Source organism: Larimichthys crocea, chromosome II, assembly GCF_000972845.2.
Source record: "Larimichthys crocea isolate SSNF chromosome II, L_crocea_2.0, whole genome shotgun sequence".
Classification (NCBI taxonomy): domain Eukaryota; kingdom Metazoa; phylum Chordata; class Actinopteri; family Sciaenidae; genus Larimichthys; species Larimichthys crocea.
In genome coordinates, this window is record NC_040012.1 from 13,575,771 (window position 1) to 13,595,055 (window position 19,285).

General features: G+C 40.1%; 2 protein-coding genes across 2 annotated transcripts; both read right to left on the reverse strand.

Annotated features, from left to right (window-relative positions):
* Nucleotides 1–5,922: 5,922 nt before the first annotated feature.
* On the reverse strand, nt 5,923–10,025 carry tmem275a (transmembrane protein 275a). Its single transcript, XM_019262093.1, has 2 exons — nt 9,469–10,025; nt 5,923–8,704 (listed from the first exon to the last, which is right to left on the reverse strand). Exon 2 carries the CDS (start codon nt 8,584–8,586, stop codon nt 7,966–7,968), a length of 621 nt encoding a protein of 206 aa, XP_019117638.1. The 5' UTR covers nt 8,587–8,704; nt 9,469–10,025; the 3' UTR covers nt 5,923–7,965.
* Nucleotides 10,026–12,493: 2,468 nt separating this feature from the next.
* kncn (kinocilin) lies at nt 12,494–18,647 on the reverse strand. The gene is made up of 5 exons (XM_019262168.2): nt 18,157–18,647; nt 16,531–16,599; nt 16,337–16,405; nt 14,442–14,535; nt 12,494–12,701 (listed from the first exon to the last, which is right to left on the reverse strand). Exons 1-5 carry the CDS (start codon nt 18,302–18,304, stop codon nt 12,647–12,649), a joined length of 435 nt encoding a protein of 144 aa, XP_019117713.1. The 5' UTR covers nt 18,305–18,647; the 3' UTR covers nt 12,494–12,646.
* Between the last annotated feature and the right edge of the window lie 638 nt (nt 18,648–19,285).

Genomic DNA, 19,285 nt, shown 5'->3' on the forward strand with positions numbered 1-19,285 from the left:
AGCCTCCCGTGACCCTGACATGGATAAGTGGTTATAAAAGATGAATGAATGAATTCATGTTTTCTTATTTTTTTTAACCTGAACCATGTCTTTTAGTTTTTCTTTAGAATTAATAAATAGTTTTATACACTGATCAATCAATCGTGGAAATATTTTTGGCTCTTGCTTGCCAAGTTTTAATGTACTTTGCATAATTTAGAGGAAATATTAAACAAGATCAGAGCAAATACTGGTCTTCACACTCAACATATCTGAATCATTTAAATGTACCTATTTATGGGAACAACATGATAATCTATTTTCGTAAAGTTCCAGACATTAAAGGCTGGAGAAAGACACCAACTCTGCACAGTGTTTCATACATCTCACATCAGTGGTTACGTAACTGTCTTTGAAATCAGCATTTATCTTGCAGAGCTGGCACAGTAATGTTAGGTTTGGAGCAACTATTGTTGACATTTCTTTCCTGATTTTTTGTTTAGGAGAAATGTGTATATCACTCCATGTACACCGTTACATTGGCAGTGTCACAGTCAACTCCGAAAAACCCCCCAGATAAATCTTTACAAAAGACTTTTTGGACAGAGACAGTTACCACGTGATCATAGTAAGTCACACAAATTACAGCTCTGGATATTTACTTTTATAAACCTGCCAACAGAAGATATAAACAAGAACAAGAAGTACCTGGAAAAAGACTGTTATTAGATTACATGTGAGGGAACACATTGCCTCATCTGTTTTCTTTTAAGTGGACATCCACTGGCTGAGGGTCAGGGTTTGTTGGGGGAAGTAGATGCACAAACCCTAATTTGGGTTGTGGGGGTTTCACAACGTGACCGTGTGTTGGATCCAGAGGAACAATCAAACCGGGATGAGGGAGGGCGCTGTGGGGACAATACAGAGGCTGTCCCGAGTAGGCCCCATGCCACATAAAGACCTGATTATCCCCCACCCCCTCCTTGTTGGCTGGCCTTGCAGAGTGGACAGACAGTGGACTCAGTATTTCCCTTCCTCTGTTAAGCAGTGGGGACTCTCCTCTAGTCTCAGCCATGGCACAGCAATTTAAGGGGTACTGTTGTTTTGGAGAGCCACTGTGGGAAAGTCATTAAAGTGTAAAGCATCTCTCTTTTATTTATTTCTAAAGGACTTCTGGAAGAGGCATCCACTAAGGCGGTGGATGGTAATGAGTGCTGACACAGACCGGCCACCCCCACAGTGCCGTGTGCGGCGATAGCCGCTGCCATGGCAAACCGATTCTCTGCTGTGAAACCGGCCTGACGCACGGCAAGAAGGGCTTCCTCTTTTCAACAGGTGGTCAGTGTCGTCCAAAAAATCACTAAATCAGACCTTTTCATCCAAAGGGGAAGCCCAAAGAGACCTATTGGCCGTTGGTAGTGGGTATTCTGCCATGTCTCCATAGATCTGCCTGCCATTATTTATTTAAAGGAGACTTAATGAATACCTGATACGCAACACGTGGCTCTTAGGGATGCTGAGATGAGGCCTTTAATTTAATCAAGGGTCATTCCTTAACTGTCTCCTCTTACTGTTCATATCATTATTATTCCATGCAATATATATTTAAGTGGTGAAGTGGACGGTGCACAGATAAGTACAAAACTACCTATCATCCTTTCACCTGTGAAATGACCCACATGGCAGGTCATTATTGTAGCATTACAAAACCACAAAAGGACACGTAGGAGCCTTCTGGGACAAAGGCACAATAAGTAGCTTTTTGCACTGCATTGTAATGACAGACGATTGTCTTTACTGCAAAAACACATTATGGGAGTTTATGCAACTTTACGTGCAAGTGCTGCCTATAAAACAATAAGAGGTGAATCACTTTATAAATGATCAACAGGTAAACTATGATCGTCTCACTGTGGTGCAGATAGCAGCACAGAAAGAGCTGACAGTCTAATGTTGAAGATGAAATGAAATGACTCAAATGTGGAGCACAGAAACCGGTATGAAGCAGTCTGCTGTGGAGAAGTGTTTTTTCATTCATTGTCCCTGTATTTCTTTGAAAAACGGGGGCCTCTGCTGGAATAGAGTGGTACCACATGTTGTTTACCAGCCCTTTTGCACCACAGGACATCCCGATACAGCACTCAGTTGGATCATTTTGTCCTGTAACCATGCAGCTGTAACCCTAACCCTTCAAACATCATTTAATAAGTCATAAACATGCTCGTCTTTACAGAATATCCTGACCTGACAACAGGAATGTAACATTCACAATCGCCTAAAATCATCACGACCCTCAGTAAAGTTTACTGCACCGTTCACTCAAAACAAAATATTATTTTGGCTCATTGGACTCAAGAGTTGAATATTTGACCAGTCGTCAGCCTTACACACCGCCTTTCTATTTTCAGACAGTCTATCGATTTGCTTGGTTAAACAGTGGGCCACATGAAAAAGGATAACATTCACAGAAAAGGTCAAAGACACTCAGTCGAGGTAAAGAGAAACAGGCCAAACTGTCCACACAGAGTGGGTATAGTAGCCAAGCATTACTGAAGCAACATCGATCAGGTTTGTTAATGGCTGGATATAGGAAAGAGTGATTGATTTGACCAGCTCTGCATTAATGCTATTCACATCAAGCTGGTGGTCATACTGTTATTTGTTTTCTTTTCCCGGAACCTCACTGGGATCCTCTCTCTGTACACTACTGTGTATGTTTCCTTCTCCCAGGGCCCACATATAGACTTGTGAAAAGCGAGGTTATGCAACAGCCAGGCCACTTGAATAAACTGCCATTTACTGAGGGTGAATGGAGGAGTTAAGAATGGCAAGGGACCCATTGTCAGCTATCATTGGTATGCAGGGCAGTGCAGCAATACTATTAGGACCCTCAATGGTTCTGATCAAAATCTGCTCCATCTTTACACCCTGATCTGTGGGGAGCCTTCATCTCCATGTTGCCCCCAAACTGCTCCTGTCATAGAGACCAACGGGAATACGAGGCCCACTAATGCATGGCACATTGGAGGACCAAAACATCTCTATCTAAGCCAACATTGATATGGTTTCTAATCAAATCATGTGTTCAAAGGTATACGCCAATCTTGAGTAAACATTCCACTTGCAGGGTTTCAGAGAGAGCCTGAAATATATGGATGTAATCACCAGTGCAATGAAGCAATAACCAAAGGTGGACACTTAGTCAATGACAACAAAATCATTAGCATTTTCTCCTGTACTGAGTAAGTCAATGCTTTTATTCTGACAAAGCAATTTGTAACCTCCTTGCTGACCTGGAGAAACAGCGTTTCAATAAGAATTTGACGCCATTGTCATCTGAATCGACAGCACATGCAGATAACCGGGCGGACTCTAAACACAAGGATTCACCCCATTTGAGTGAATCCGCCTTGTCCTCCCTCCCAGCCAGTCTTTAGAAGCGGAGTGAACTGGGTTAGGGTTATATAACCACTGTCTGCGCTCATAGATCCTCAGCAGCTCGTCTTCCCCTAATCTTTTCAGCTTGATTACACCCTCCATCCCCCTCCTCTGCCAGCTCATTCAACTGACAGTGTTCTCGTACACACAAGCACATGAACAGAGCGTCGGGATCCGCCATGCTCCGGTTTAGAGCGGATGGAACGCTGAAGGTTACAGGTGTCAGTGTGTGTTTGGATGCAGTTAGTTATTTTTTGTCAGTGTACAGCACCTTGTCATGACAAACAAGAAGATATGCTGTGGCCTCATTTGAGATTACCTGTGCATGTACAACCTCTAATTTCCAAACCTTGTTGTTTACACTGTATCTAAGCATCACATACAATCAGCCTCAGTCATTATTGCAGACTGATACGTGTGTGATCAACAATGATGTTACAATCTGCTCAAAATGTCAACAAAGAGAGACTTGATAGACGCTGATAGTATTTGATGTAGTTCATATGGATGCGACATGCAATTCAAGTATCAGCATTCACTTCTGCTTGCTTCTTCGCTACAACTGTCAAACAGAAATCAAACACTGCTCTGTGAAAAAAGTCAGCATTTTGCGGTCAGTGGGTGCAATTGATAGCTGTGTGATAAAGGAGATTCCAGGTTAAAGGCTCAGACGGTGTGTCTGTGGTTTATCATCACACCCAATGAGGTTTCCAAGAATTGTAAATTTATTTTGGCAATAAGGAAGTCTCCTACTATGGAAAACAGTCACTGATAAACTGGATGAACATGCCAAGGGATAGTGATCCTTTGACAGTACCAGTACTGTTCTTGTGTTTTTTCTGTTTATAATGCTTAATAAAAATTGATTTTAGGACACAGTCAGACATGGAGACTTTTTGTTTGTGACAACTAAGCTTAACTGCAGTGATAAACCATGACCCCTCTATCTGACCTTTGCTCACCCAAGAGCATAAACATGTAAATATTCTCCTCAGGACACAGCTCACCTACAAACCTGTTCACCTCCAGAAGGCGGTAAATCTTCCAGCCTCCAGCTGGCTAAACATTTAATATGTTTTATGAGTGTCTTCAGTGAAGGCCAACAGGCAGAAGATGCAGGGAGTAGGCATGTTTGACATCCGCCCAGTGGGATATGTTTTGTGTAAAGCAACATAAACCTGGAAGCAGCTGAAAGGTGGACAGAGAGAGTGGGGGTTTGAGGTGGAATAGTGGTCCAGTAGTTTTTTATGTTTTCCCAAAATATTAGCTCCTCTGGTGCAGGCTTAATCAGAGAAAATCCCATTGTGTGCTGCCGATATGTGACAGCCTCAGTGTCTTGGCTGAGTTCCCCCGCCTGGCTCATACAGTAACCAGCCTCAACCCACCATCTGCTGCCTCAAACTCCTTTACTGTAAACTTATGTAAAAATGCATCAGACAGCATCAGGACCAGAACAGAACATCTTGTTTTTATTATAAAACCAAAGTAAACAGGATTTTTATATTGTCGTCTTATAAATGAGCACCTCTAAATCCCTCATTTCATTTTTTTTCATTTCATAATCTTTCATTTCTGATGTCCTCCCCTCATGCTGCAACTATAAATTTCGACTTAAATTGAACTGTAAAATTGAACATCAGTAGTTTTTGAAGGCTCTCTGATTCCCCTTTGTCATCTGTGAGCTGCCTGAGAAAGTAGGGCACCACAGATCTGTGCTTTCACCATCTCATGAGCACAAAGGAGCTTTATCAGCATTTCAAAATGAATCAAAATGATTCAGTCATTCATTACTTTGATGTACAGTAATTAGTGCTATCAAAATCGATTGCCAAAGGAAAATGACTCTTACGTGTTAACACAGTGATAAGAAATCTTAAAAATAGCATGTGGACGTCTGGCATGTTTGGCACGTTCATCTTGCAGACTTCAAAACACAAAACAGTTTCTGATTAATTAGCACATCAATAAACAATATGCAGTTTACAATGTCACTAAATTCACTTAAATATAATCTGCTACACCATTAGGTCTCTGACCGCATCAACAATAGCCAACAGCGGTTTGTTATGGTCTACTGACATCTATTGGCTTGATGTAAAACGCCACATTTATGTAACCTCACTTTGGCTCATAGATGGAGCTCTGGCACCCTCCAGTGGCATCAACCTTAGACACACATAACCATATTGAGGTTGTCTATCCATCTTGATGTGATGAGTTACGGATACATTAGGGGATTTTTTCTTCCCCTCCAGACCAGATTTTTAATCATCCAGCCTTGGATTTTCAGTCAATTAACAGAAAATTAATAAGCAAATATTTTGTTAAATGATTGAAAAGAGTAATTTGTAAAGCAAAAACACAAAAGGTTTGCTGATTCAGGCTCACATATGTGAAGATTTGCTGCTTCTCTCTGTTTTATAGTCCCCTAAATTGAATATATTTGGCCTTAAATTGTATAAATCGATAATAAATCTATTATTTAAAGGAAATAATGCTGGTTTGGCATTGAAAGATAGACTGAAGTGTAAAGTCTTTAGGTTAAAACCTTCTTCATGACACATCTGGGGAAATATTTATGTTTCATGTTGAGTCTTTATAGACTCCCTCTGGGATAAACAATGCCTATAAGGACTGTTATCCTCAAAGATCACACTGAACTCTTTAGAAAAGTTAATATGTAACGAATCCAGTTGGCCATTTTTATTCATTTCACTTCATGATGACACAAAATGCAATGTTGCAGGAACATGGTGTCATGCCACGCATACATAATGAGCAACCTCATGTTCTACTGAAAGAGCCTTTTTATTTATATCTCCTGAAGAATTCACATTCGGATCAGTTACTTTTAAAATAAACAAATTATAATCTTCACAAAAATATTCTATCCTTTTTCCAGATTTGTGCTACACAAATTCGAATACACAGATTAACACCAAAATACTTTTCACAACAGGGTGTTTGCATTTCCACGAGTCAGTTCTCTGAACATGCAGAAATAAGATCAGCACAAGAAAGAGCTTTGACAGAAAAAACTGGTCCCTTTGAGGAGCTGTATCACTAATAATGAAGGTTAATACTGTATAAGGGAACATTGTGGTCACTGTATGCAGGTCTTCACACTCCTGCTACTCCATAGAAACTTCTGAGATGAAACATTTAAGCCATTTGCATGCTGTTGTTACATCCACAAAAAACTTGTTGATGTGTTCCAAATATGGGATAGAAATCCAGAGCCAAACAAAGGCTTTCTGAAGAAAAATGCTATTGTGCACTTCTATTATAGCCCTCATTAGTTTGATCCTGATATCTCAGTCTAAGGCAACTTTCCTTTCAAAGGAAATCAGGGTTTGAATGTCTCTTTTGACCAGTCAAGTTCATAACTGACAAGAAGACATCACAGTGATGGGGAACAGATACTTTTTTTTTTCTTTTTTAACTTTTTTTTAATGCAATCTGAATATCTAAACTCTGTAAGACTTCTTGGCTTGTTCGTGTTGTGTATATTAGGTCCAGTGGAGGTTTTACTTCTGCTGAATATGACGTCAAAGTGTGTGATAGCAGACATTAAAAATGAGAATTCAGTACTGTGAAATTCACATGTTTAAAACAGTAACAGAAATTCAGTAATGATGATAAAATCATCGCCTTGCCTTACAGGGAGGTTAAGTCGCATCGATTATGACCTTTACTGCATTAAACTGTACATAAATCACTGAAAATATGACGAACGTGACCTTAAAACCTTTTTACCTTCATGAATGTGGTGAGAAACGTAATATTCACAGTGTTACTGTTGGTTAACTGCAGAAATAATGCTTCCACTATCCAACAATGTACACAGATGAACGCAAATATGCTGTAACACACTGTTCTCTATGCATTATTGTCCATTACAAACGTATTGGCTGTAGACATAATAGTAGTGTGCAATCACTTCCTTGTAAAAATGCCAAAGAATTTAATCTCAAGTGAGAGAATATTGCTTTGGGACCGCTGTGACCTATAATATTTTATGCCCCCAAAACAAGTTCAACACTGAGAAATGGCACACAAAATGCCAAATGTCACTACAAATGTACCTGCACGATTCACTAATGACCTTTCACATCTAATATTTTAAGTTTTAAGAACAAATCAACAATCACATTCTTCAGGCGAGCCCTCTCGAATCATTGCTGACAGCTGAGAGTAACAGTGTAAGATAAATGTTTATGGTTTCCAGACACTTTGTTGGATTTCTATATGAAAACTCTTTATAATGCCCCACGTTAAGAACAAAAACCTGTAGGAAAACAGCACAAGAGAGGTAGGAATTTGAATTCCAAAACCTAATACACAAATACTTGGATGTTTCATTAACTTTGCATGCTAATTACCAGTTGGCTGCACAGCAAGAAAATCAAAAGCATAACCATTGACAACTTGTCACGACCAGAAATATGGCACTACGTAAACTAGAGGACACAATCACACTCAGCAAGCCCTCAACCCAGACGATATTTACACTGCTAGCACTTCGGCCTTGGAAGAGTTTCTGTGCTGCTAGGTGACCACTTCTTCACGTGGCAGGTTGAGCCTCACCTCCCCTCCTGCTGCTGTGGAGGCTGAGTAGACTGCGGTGGCGGAAACAGATGAAGGGCCATTGGTCTCCATGGTGAACAGCTTGCAGGGCCCTGGTAGGGCCACATCAGGAGGCTCCTTTTCTGGACTGGACACTTGGGATGATCCAGGGGAGGATGTGGGGCTGAGTTGCACAGCTGTGGTATCCTGTAGTGTGTGCTCGCTGGTCTCTATTTCAAACGCCGCCCCACCGGCCAGCCCACCATGTCCCATCAACCCTGAGCCCCTGCCACCCACCTTAGACCTCCGAGAGCTGTGGGGTGGAGGGAGGCGGCTGCACACGCAACAGGCCCCAAAAAAGGAAAAGGCCACCAGCAGTAGGATAGGTCCGATGATTATCGGGGGGTTGGCAGAAGGCACCAGTGTGCTGAAGGCGAACGCTCCCACCAGGGTGATGTTGAGTCCAGCCAGCATGATGCATAGGCCACAGGCGCAGCAAAGCGCTGGAGAGGGCAGGCCATGGGGGCGAGACTTCCTCCTCGTCTTCTTCTGGGGCTCCTTTTTAGGTACGGGGGTGCCGTTGTTTCTATCAGTGATGACCATGTCTTCACCTCCAGGCTCTCTCTCTTCTCGTCTGTGATATCAAATCTCCCCGTGACTCAGTCGAAACTCTTCCCCATAGCAACGTTTAAATAAATTCACAGCCAGGAAAGATTTTTGTCTGTAAATGACAAAACATAACACATAACAGCGGTAAGAGTTTTTTTTTCTTTTACATTAACTCTGCCTGTGATAAGTGAACTGCTCTTGTTCTGTGCACTGCTATCACTGGACAGATATCTGATGATCACCGTGGGCAGAGTGAAGTGTCCTCCCTCAGAGTTTCTGTGCGATCCATCAATGAGCTCTGAACATTCATCACTCTGCCATGCCTCTCATATAAATTACAAATATCAGGAGAGGATGCAGATGCAGTTAAAGCTGATCTGTGCTGATGGAGCTGCAAGAATACAGTCCTATATTTATTGAACAATAACAATAATGCAACAGTTGAGAGGTATCTGTTGCACCTTTTTAATGGGGAATTCAGCTCACTATGAATGATGCATCCTGTCCCTGAAGCTCTTACTCAATGATTTAAGCTATGTATATGATCTTCTTATGTGAATTTAAATATGTGCCATCGCACTGCAGCTGCTTCATTCGTGCCAGCTAGGCCACTGGGGGAAATCATTTCAGTATTTAGTTGCAATCAAATCAGCTCTTTCATTCCAGCATGCTCTCCATTCAGGAGCAAATGAAGAGATGAATGTGAGGAAAGGATTTTTTTATTTTTTTTTGAATGTGTGAATCAGTAAATGTGTGAACCTAAATATATATCACCAACAGCACGTTTAAGTGTGAATTATGCTCCATTTAAATGCATGCTTACTGCCCTGATGTGTTGCATTTCTATGAAATTAAAGCGTGAAAAAATGATCTTACCCTTCGTGCCGACTCAACGAGGGTCTTTCCATTGTTTCATCTGAAGGTTTTCACCGTGATCCCCCGCTCTAATTACCAGCTGTAATTACTGAGAGGTTGGAAGGACGCACGAACGCCAAAGAGCGAGCGGTTTTTCATCTTGGTTTCGTGGCTTTGCAGTCCTGAGGGCACAAGTCATGACAGCCATTCAATCAGTGGCCGCGGAAAACAAAGCAAAAGCGATCCGACCCGCTGAAGAGCGTTAAAAATCATCCGAGGGGCAAAGAGGGAAGATCACTTAGGTGAGATGGCATTTCCTCTGAGTTGACACACAGAGACGCAACACGGCGCGCTGCTCCATGAGGTGCACCGAGACTCATGTAGCACCTGGCAGGTCGTCATGCAACGGAAATGGAGGGAAACCGCTAATATATGCGAGGCATCTCCCCGGGAGTCGTTGCGAGGTCGTCATATTTTTTTTATTATTTCATATTTACTCCCTCTTCTAGTCTGTGGGCATCTGGATGCGACTGTCCTGCCTCCTCCTCACTGATCCATCCTCATCCTCCACCAGCTCAGCCTGATGTGCATGTGTGTGTGTGTATGTGTGTGTGTGTGCTCATCTATATCTACTTGTTGCTTTATATTAAATTATTCAATTAAATGTCAATTGTTGTTTAAATGTTAAATTTAAATGTTATTTGTAATCACCATCAGCCTATTCTAAGCCCTTAAATAATATTTATGTAACTGTATACAGTGTCAGGTGCAAACATCCATATTATTTATTCTCACTGTTTTTGTTCTTTAAACATGTAAATGTTATCACTCATACACAATCAACACGTTCTGTCCATACTGTATATAATGTATACTGTCATATCCACCTTTCTTGTGTTGATTTTAGCATCCTTTGCACTCTGCACAGTTGCACTATTGTCTTATTCCATCTTCAAATGTTACTGTTGTTTATATATATATATATATATATATATATATATATATATATAGATCAGCATATTTACATAAATTTGTATCTGTACATACTGTAGTAGTTTAATGTTTATGATTACCTGTCAAGCTCCTTGTTTTCAGCTGTATTTATGTGTATATCTATATATGTACACTGAGAGCAAATTGAAACAAATACTTCATATCAGATGTCACACGACCGAGCAGTTATGGGTTTTAGCTCAAAGGGCCTTTACGGTGAGCTGGCGGAGTCATGAGTTTCTAACTTTTGAATGATCCAACTTGTTAGAAGGCATTAATAAACAGTCAGGCCAACAGCAGAGGTCTCAAGCTAACAAAAACATAATAATTCTTATTTTCAGGTGATTATCCACTAATTAAAGCATAGTTATGCACATTATTTTCCACTCATGCTATATTATAAAAATAGATCCCCTTAAATGTTACACACTGGACCTTTAATGTGCCAAAAAAGAGACAACATACCCAATAAAGGTGAAAAAATCAATTCCTTATAGCATTTTCTTTTTTCAAAATTCTACAGATATCACAATAAAAGCACTGTGGTGAATTCTTTCAGCCACCAAGTATTATCATGTCGTAAGTAGTGTCATGACAGCCCTCAAACGGCTTTTTGGAGGGGTCTTCCTGATGATTTTAAAAAGGTAAAGAGACGAAGCAAATGTCCTAAAACACCACCTGACCAAAGGTTGTTCTCATTAAGTGTTGACTCACTGTATAAGAAAATGGCACCATGCCCTAAAAGCTAAAAAAAAAAAAAGAGAGAGAAAATGTTTATTCTTGACTTTGGAAAGAGTTCCTTAGAAATTATCCTAACTTAAGATGAACTACTAACTTTTCCTTTAAAGGTCCAGTGTGTAGGATTTAGTGCCACCTGTCTGCTCAGGGCTATTGTAGATACAATGAGTTACTCACTCAACCTTTAATGTATTGAAAATGCATTAAAGCATTGCATTTCAATTGTAAAGACCTGCTGACAAAAACAATCCCAGTACAAGGTTACTACTACAAGGTCTCACCACAATGCTTTTGACCATAAGACCATGAACATGTAATAATGGCAGATTAAAGAGTATGTTTTTCCCACTAGTGGTATCTTGATTAGTTAATCGAGAAATTCAGAAATAGATTTTTAACTATAGGAAGTCTGTGGATTTTCACATCTGAATGTGTTTTTTCAAATCACATCTATTGCATTGCATAGTGATACACTTCTCATGGATGGACAGCTTAAAGCTTTTTTAATTTAACAAAATAATATATATGTGGTTTTATCTTCAGGCAGCGTACCTGGATAATGTAGGTTGTTTTTTTTGTGATTTGGGTGAACTGACTCTTTAAATTTTCCCAGTTCTGGCTTTAAGGTGAGGTCGAAGATCTTTCACTGCCTTTCTGACAAGTGCATGCAGTGATAGGTAACTTTGTGTCTTCCAAGTATCCATTGTTTGATTCTATACAGACACAGAGGGTTTGTGTGATTGTGATTTCAGGCCTGACAATCAAAGTGCTGGTTGTCATCAAGGCACCGCAGCCTCATTGGGCTCCCGTCGCCTGCATTATTCAGTCTCACAGCACGGTTTTGTCAGAGCACAGCGTTCTTCACCACGCAGCTTCCCATGTAGCAGCCATTCTACCTGGGCTGTCCTGAATATCAATGTATTATGTTTCACTGCGGGGGTGCCGTTCACTTTATGCAGGCAAAGGAGGTAGCTATTTGTGTGCGTGCATGTGTCTGTACACATGCATGTATTCCCATTTTCTTTGCTCATGACAAATACAAGCAGGGGGAACTAGAGCTGAATGGTGTATGAGTCCCTTCATCACATAACGACCGTAATAATTTCTTAATTGCTGGCTGAGAACATTGTGTGATGATGAGATGAGCTGCACACAAGTGAGACTACAGGGCTTAATTTGCTTCACAGTGTCAGAAAGTATGGAAGTACTTTGACAACAATTGCAACTGAATCTTTGGAGATGTTTATTACACAACATAAGAACATCCTCACGAGGTGATCTCAACAAAGTTCTCAACAAAGTTCAGTGGGTATAACAATTAAACAGAAAAACATAATAAATCAGAAAGATTCAAATAAGCGTCTTCAGCCCCACATTTGAAAGAAACCTGATGAAGAAGAGTCGTTGAATTATTATTGGTCAGGTCATGTCATGTTGTCATGGCAGGTCCTGATCCGAAGGTGACTGCTTAAGTTTCTGTAGGTTTCCGTCGAGTTAAGACGTCCGGCATGTCTGCAGATGTCCTGCAACACACCACAATATGACTTAATTAGTGCGGCTAAATCTCAATGGATTTTTTTCAGGGTATTGTCTAATTATCCTGTTAGAAATGAGTCCCACACAGTTTATGATCTTTTTGGATCACACCTGAAGCTGACACAACCAATAAGATAACCAACTTTGGCACTGCAATAAACATGAGATTTAAGAATATCAAGAATTTTTTAACATGTCACTCACAGGTTTGTAAAGATGCACTGATTTTTTTTTTCAAGGACAACGTATGTATACTATATATAGTTTCATAAATGGACAAACGATTTAATCTGACATAACTGAAACCAATCCAGTACCTTGGTTACCGTAGGAAAAACATGTACTGTGACTGATGAAAAGACGGTGACGCCTTGTTCATTTCTGAAAGTCCTCATTTCCTCTTATGTAAGGTGTTTTGTTGGCTAACATATGAATGATGATAAAAATATCTATACCTCAAATACTAAATTTACTACCACCTTGTCTTTATCCCTTCAACATCAGTTTTGTCTAGAAAAATTTTAATCTCCAGTCAAGATAAAGTATTTTATGTCACCAAATCACATCATCTTCTAAACTATTGCATAAAAAAGGACATATCATAAACATAGAATACGATTCATTAGCCATCAACTCATACAGATCAGTCCATACGAACTCACAGCGACTGCCTCAAATACAAAAATGAACACTGTGAGATGAAAGCAGAGCCCCACTGTTGTTTCAATCAAATGTTTGCTTTGAAGTGGCATGGAGTCTCTGTCTGGCAAGTCATCATAACCTTATAAATGAAATAAAAGGATCACTACTGAACATTATCCTAAAAAAATCTCTGTTGCTATAGTAAGTAGCAGTGATTGTTCCACTTGGTGAGTGTAGCCCAGTGTTCACATGAAGCTTTATGGACTAGAAAATGTGTCTTTGAAGTTTCCTTTAATTAATCTCTGGGCATTTGCATGAGACTTTGTGATGCACCCAAAAACAGTCCTGCAGTGTTTGTTGATAGATAGCATAGACTGGTGTGTAAAAATAGTAAACAGTGCAATAATAAGACAGGCTTTGGAAATTGGGCCAATTATGAGGGTCACAGAGCTGTGAAGAGATGAAACCATTTCAGAAACTGTTCATAATTCTCTTATCGATTACTGCAATGAAACAAAGCTTGGTTCTATAAAAGAAACACTGTTTACAGCCCTACTACACTTGGTTCAGCTGAGGCAAAGACGCACGTGATGGTTTAAAGAAAACAATGTGTCTGTAAGAAACAGACACTACGTCTGCCTGTGCTCCCGATAGACAACGCTCACATTTCACACAGCTGCTGGAAGTTAAACATAAACACAGAGAACAGACAACTGATGCAGATCTGGTCACATTGCACAAATAAATGCAAATTCTGTATGAATGTGAATTCATACTGTGGGTGAGAAATGGAATAGATAGCATGTAAATCGAGAAAGAATTAGGCCAAGCACTGACTACTGCTGGATCACAAAGAGCTCTAAGATGGATCATTTACTCTTACTAAGACCTGCCAAAGAGGCGAGGCTTGAATTAATAATAACCCTTTGTTGGGCTTTCCACTTTGTAATTAGGGAAACACTTTTTACTCACATCTTTAACCTCCCTATCCTGCTCATGTTTACCTTTCTAGCCCTCAGTGAAGGTCACAACCACTTCTTGTGTGTAAATCAATAATCCACATTATTATTATATTGGTTTCATACCCCTCATCTGGGTTGGTCTCGCCCACTGGTCCGCCTTCCACAAAGGTTCCCATTCGACTCTTAGTACGTTCCAGGTTTACTTGACTCTGAGTCGCTGCCAAGAGCACAGGAGAGCAGATAAACACAGTGCACCATTCAGCATAACATCGCATGTTTCACCAGAAATCTAACAGCTGTACTATGAAGGTTGGCAGGAGAGAGAGAAAACAAAATCTCAAGGAAAAAGCCAAAACACATTAACACACATTAGGATTGTCCATTGTATAGTCACGTGTACTCACCTACCTCCTAAAACTAGATAAAAATGAAAAGCTCTTCTAAATGACTGTATGAGTGCAGTTAAATAGCCAAAACAAAGGGAAGGGACTGGTTAAACAACAGAAAGTTTGACTTGTCAAAGACAGAAAACACTGGTGGAATTTGATTTTAGTAGACAACAGAACATGAACACAATGGACAACATGAGGCTAGAGAAAGACCAGTTTGAATAAATGTTCTTAAATGGTTTTCAGCTGCTTTTTAAAGGCTTCAACAGAGACGGCAGATTGTAACATGCACCTGATATGAGGATAGAGCAGATCAGAGATGTATACTGATGTCTGACTCTGACTGCAGTGCTGAAGATGAATCCTGAACTCGATGGGGAACCAATGTAAAACAGATAAGATGGGTGGGATGTGAGTCGTCCTGCTGGACCTAGTTAACAGCCTTGCAGCAGCCCTCTGGAGTCCAGAGATTACTTGCTGAGGTGAAAATGGAACAACAACCCTAAATTTGGCAATGTATAATAATAGTAACAATGGCTCAGTTCCAGTTCTCCTCCCCTGCTATCATTAATAAGTTTCCTGCTATGAAAAGTCAAAATGTCTGCTGCGCAAGTCCATTGATCAAGTCAGCCACTGTCATGGTGACGGAAGGAGAAGTTTATATCCCATAGTTCTTTACTCCTAAAATACTAACTCACAATATCATACAGGCAGTGAATTTGGACAGGAACATCTGGGTTTAATATTATTAGTGCATGTTTTCTGTGAATAAATAATATAGAACCAGCAGTAAATCTGTTTATTACATATTCTACAAAGAGTTTGAGAACACTGGAGAGTTAGTGCTTAATTATGCATGTTATATTATTCCCAAATCATAAAACGAAATTCTAATACATGCACAGAGATCTCTCTTTTAGACATTATCAAGTGGCGTTTATTTTAAAGGGAATCTCTCAAATGAATACAAACTAAGTGTACACTTAGTTAATAGTTAAAACGTGATTACTGATTCATGATTCATGGTTTGATATTATATTCTTATTTTAGTTATTTTCACTGGAGCGTTAACATGTAGCTCTTCTTTTCAAATGTTAATGATGTCTTTTCATACTTGTATGGCGAGCTGCTCTGTTTTAAAACTGTACCCTGCAGCTGTATAATGCTTATATAAAGTTTATTTTGGCCTTGATTTTTTTGATGACCTAACACTGACATGAAAAATTTTACAAGCTGTTACATAATGATGTCTCTTGGTCAGATCCATTCAGCACTGTGTCTCTTTTCTCTCTTACATCTAACCTTGATCTCGTAATGTTTTCCATTCTAGGTTATATAAAAGAAGAAAGCATAACACTTTTTTTTTTTTTTTTATTCAGCTGTATATATTAGAGAGGTGGCTGATGCTCTGCAGTAACCACCTAGATATGACACCTTTCTTACTGGTGTTAACTATTAGCTCTCCAGTGTGCAGACTGGTGTCGGCTTTGTTATCAACAAAACAAAAACAGGATGTGGACGTGATGACTCACTATCAAGTGGGAACTGAACACTAACTTTGTATGTTACGTGATATCTGTAGTAGCTTGGCAGACTTTGAGGAAAAGGCCGGCTCACACATGTACTCACCTTCTCTTCTTAGTGTCTCTATAGGTTGCTCAGCAGCAGGATTGGCAGGTGCGGGGTGTACTCTGTTTCCTATATTAATATTCATCACAGCATGGCACATGTGATGACACAACAGAGACTTTAAAGTGCAGATCAGTTTAAAAGCATATATAATTGAATTTTCAGAGTGTCAATAAAAGTGTTTACGAAGTTACCAAAGAATGGAAGAATATCGTTGATCTTCAGCCAGGCTTTTATGAAGGGGTAGACCGATATGAGCAGGCCTGGAAAGCAGATGTCATTATTAATTTTATGGATGAACATAAAGACACTGCTTTTGATACAGTTTCCTAGTCTTTATTGGTTGAATAAATGAGAATTAATAATACACTCTTGCCCATAGATTTGGAATAATTTTCAGACACATGGTTTAATTTTCACTGTGTTATTTGCCCAACTTTATGGGCATCTTTATGTGTGAATATTTGTCAACAGTCATATGTATTATTTGCCCTTAATTTGCACTGAAACAAAAAGTGGAAAAAAAATATTGTGAACTGCAGAAATATCTCATACTATTATGATATACTATTATGATACCAAATGCCATGTATTAAAGCATAAAGCTTATCAGTAGCATGTTGTCATGTATTGTAATCTACTGATTTCATTTAGTTTTAGCGACTTAGATTTCTTCTGAGCCACACCAGAAAGTATAAAAACTCTTGATGTTTCTTCCTGTTCAACTCAAAGTATTAAGTAATATCTAAACCACAGGACTTCTGTGCCTCACTGTGGCACTCCAGTCCAATTCAACACAGTTATTGATTTTCCCTTACAAGCCACAAGAGCTGGCATTAAAACCCTGGCAGGTCCTGAGGGTGGCTGTGATGCATGCATGTGCTTAAAATGTCATGAAACTGCAGAAGGAGTGAAAAGAATCTGCCGAGAACACGCTGTTCATACTCATTAGTCAGCCTATGTGTTGGAGGAGGCATCGAGGCACACAAGCCCCAAAACAGCACAGCATGAGTGCTGCCAGAGCGAATGTGTCACAGTTTAGATTTGGCAAGTTCTTGTATATATTAAGAAGTCAAATTAATTATTCAAAGCTGATCAAATATAGTACACATTAACATTGCATGCTGATGTTGTCTTCCTGCGATCAAAAGCCCTGGCCTTTGCTCTCTCACTCTCAAGGAATGCATTTTATCTTGCCGGTGCTTCTCAGGCTGTGGGCTGGTTCCAGTTACAACGTTGTATCAAATGATCAAATGGTATATTCATCCATCAGATACGAGTGAGTCCTTCTCAAACCAGACATATACACATATGTGTTTTCTTCTCGCCTTATTAAAACACAACAGTTGTTGCTTCGAATGAGGAAATACTTCATGTTTTAGGCCTATGCATGAAAAAACTTACCCACAAACAGAGGTAGACTGATGTAACTTAATATTTGGGATCAGTTCCCCAAAAGACGTCTCCCTGTTTGATGTCTTATCGACAAACTGCTATAAAGCTCCAAAAACTGTACTGTCAAGTACTAAACATATGAGAAACCATACATGTATTTAGTCGTGTTTTACAACTGAGACTACAAACAGAAGTAATAGTACCTGCTGGAACATGTCATCATGTGAAAATTGTGTTTAATCGAACCTGTCATGAAGTAAAAAGATAAGAAAACAATGTATGTTTTAAAAAAAAATCTTTTAAAGAGGACCAGGGCATTCAAACTGAATATCAAACTAATAGACATAGACTAAAATTTGGGTTTAGAGGCACAACAAATGTTTTTTTTTTTTTGTAACAATCATTAAGAAGTCACACAAACTCACCGAGGCCCCCCGCTCCCAGGAAGATACCTCCTATAGCGTCAGCATCACACTCCCTGGACACCCCGATGAGGATACAGCCTGCCACAATGCAGAGCAGGGATGCGCCCACCCGTAGCCCATGGTACTCCCCGATGCTGACGGTGTTCATTCAGCACGTGGAGGCCCCCCCACCTGCCCTTCATACACACACTGTGTACTCTGCTATGACTTGTCCTCACTGCCTCTGGAAACTTTACTGTCGTCTGCACAAGCCTCACCCCTCCTTCTCCTTCACTCTCTCTGACACAGAAACACTTTCTCTGGCGATGTTTCCATGTATCTATGCTCTGTTGCTCAAGACGTCTCATACATCTTTAAAGATGGAGCTCTGGTTTCAGTTGCCACTGAAAATTAGGACGCTTCGGGCACTGACTCTTATGACAGCGATACTTGTGCCACAAATCTGATCACAGCCCTCTTCCTACCAGCACTGGCATCTAGTATCATGTATGCCTAGAGTGTAATTTAGGAAAAATGTATACTTAAACACCTGATGTCTTGGATATGTGTAGTGTGTAAAGGACTTGACAACAGGGGCAGAGCAACACAGAGACACAAAGACAGAAGGGGAGACGGCCGAGGGACGACTGTCAGAGAGTATGTGTATGTGCTACTTGTGTGATTTGTCTGTGAGCTTGAAGGGAATGTGTAATGAAAGGTTCAGAGAGTCCTCTACGGTGGGAGCCCGAGGCCATCCATAAAGGCCTGCAGTTGCCATAGGAATAGCATATCCATGGCAACAGAGGGAAAAGGAGGGTAAGCAGGATAAACACCGGTGAATAGGATAACAAATGAACTTACTGGGAGAGGAGAAACAGTGATACTTTCCTGTTCAGAAAGTAAACTCCTCTCTCTCTAACACATGTCCAATGCTGCATCTATTGATCAGTGATGGTGTTATGGCATGTGTGTGTGTGTCTGTGAGAGAGAGACATACCCAGCACATACCTAATGAGTTATTGTAATCTTTGTGACTTCAAACGAAGCAAAGGTGTTCACATAATGGTTGGTTTCAACCACCACACCTTGAGTTATGAGTATGAGAGCCTGTGAAGCAATAACCACAAATGTTGTTAATGACCTATGGACT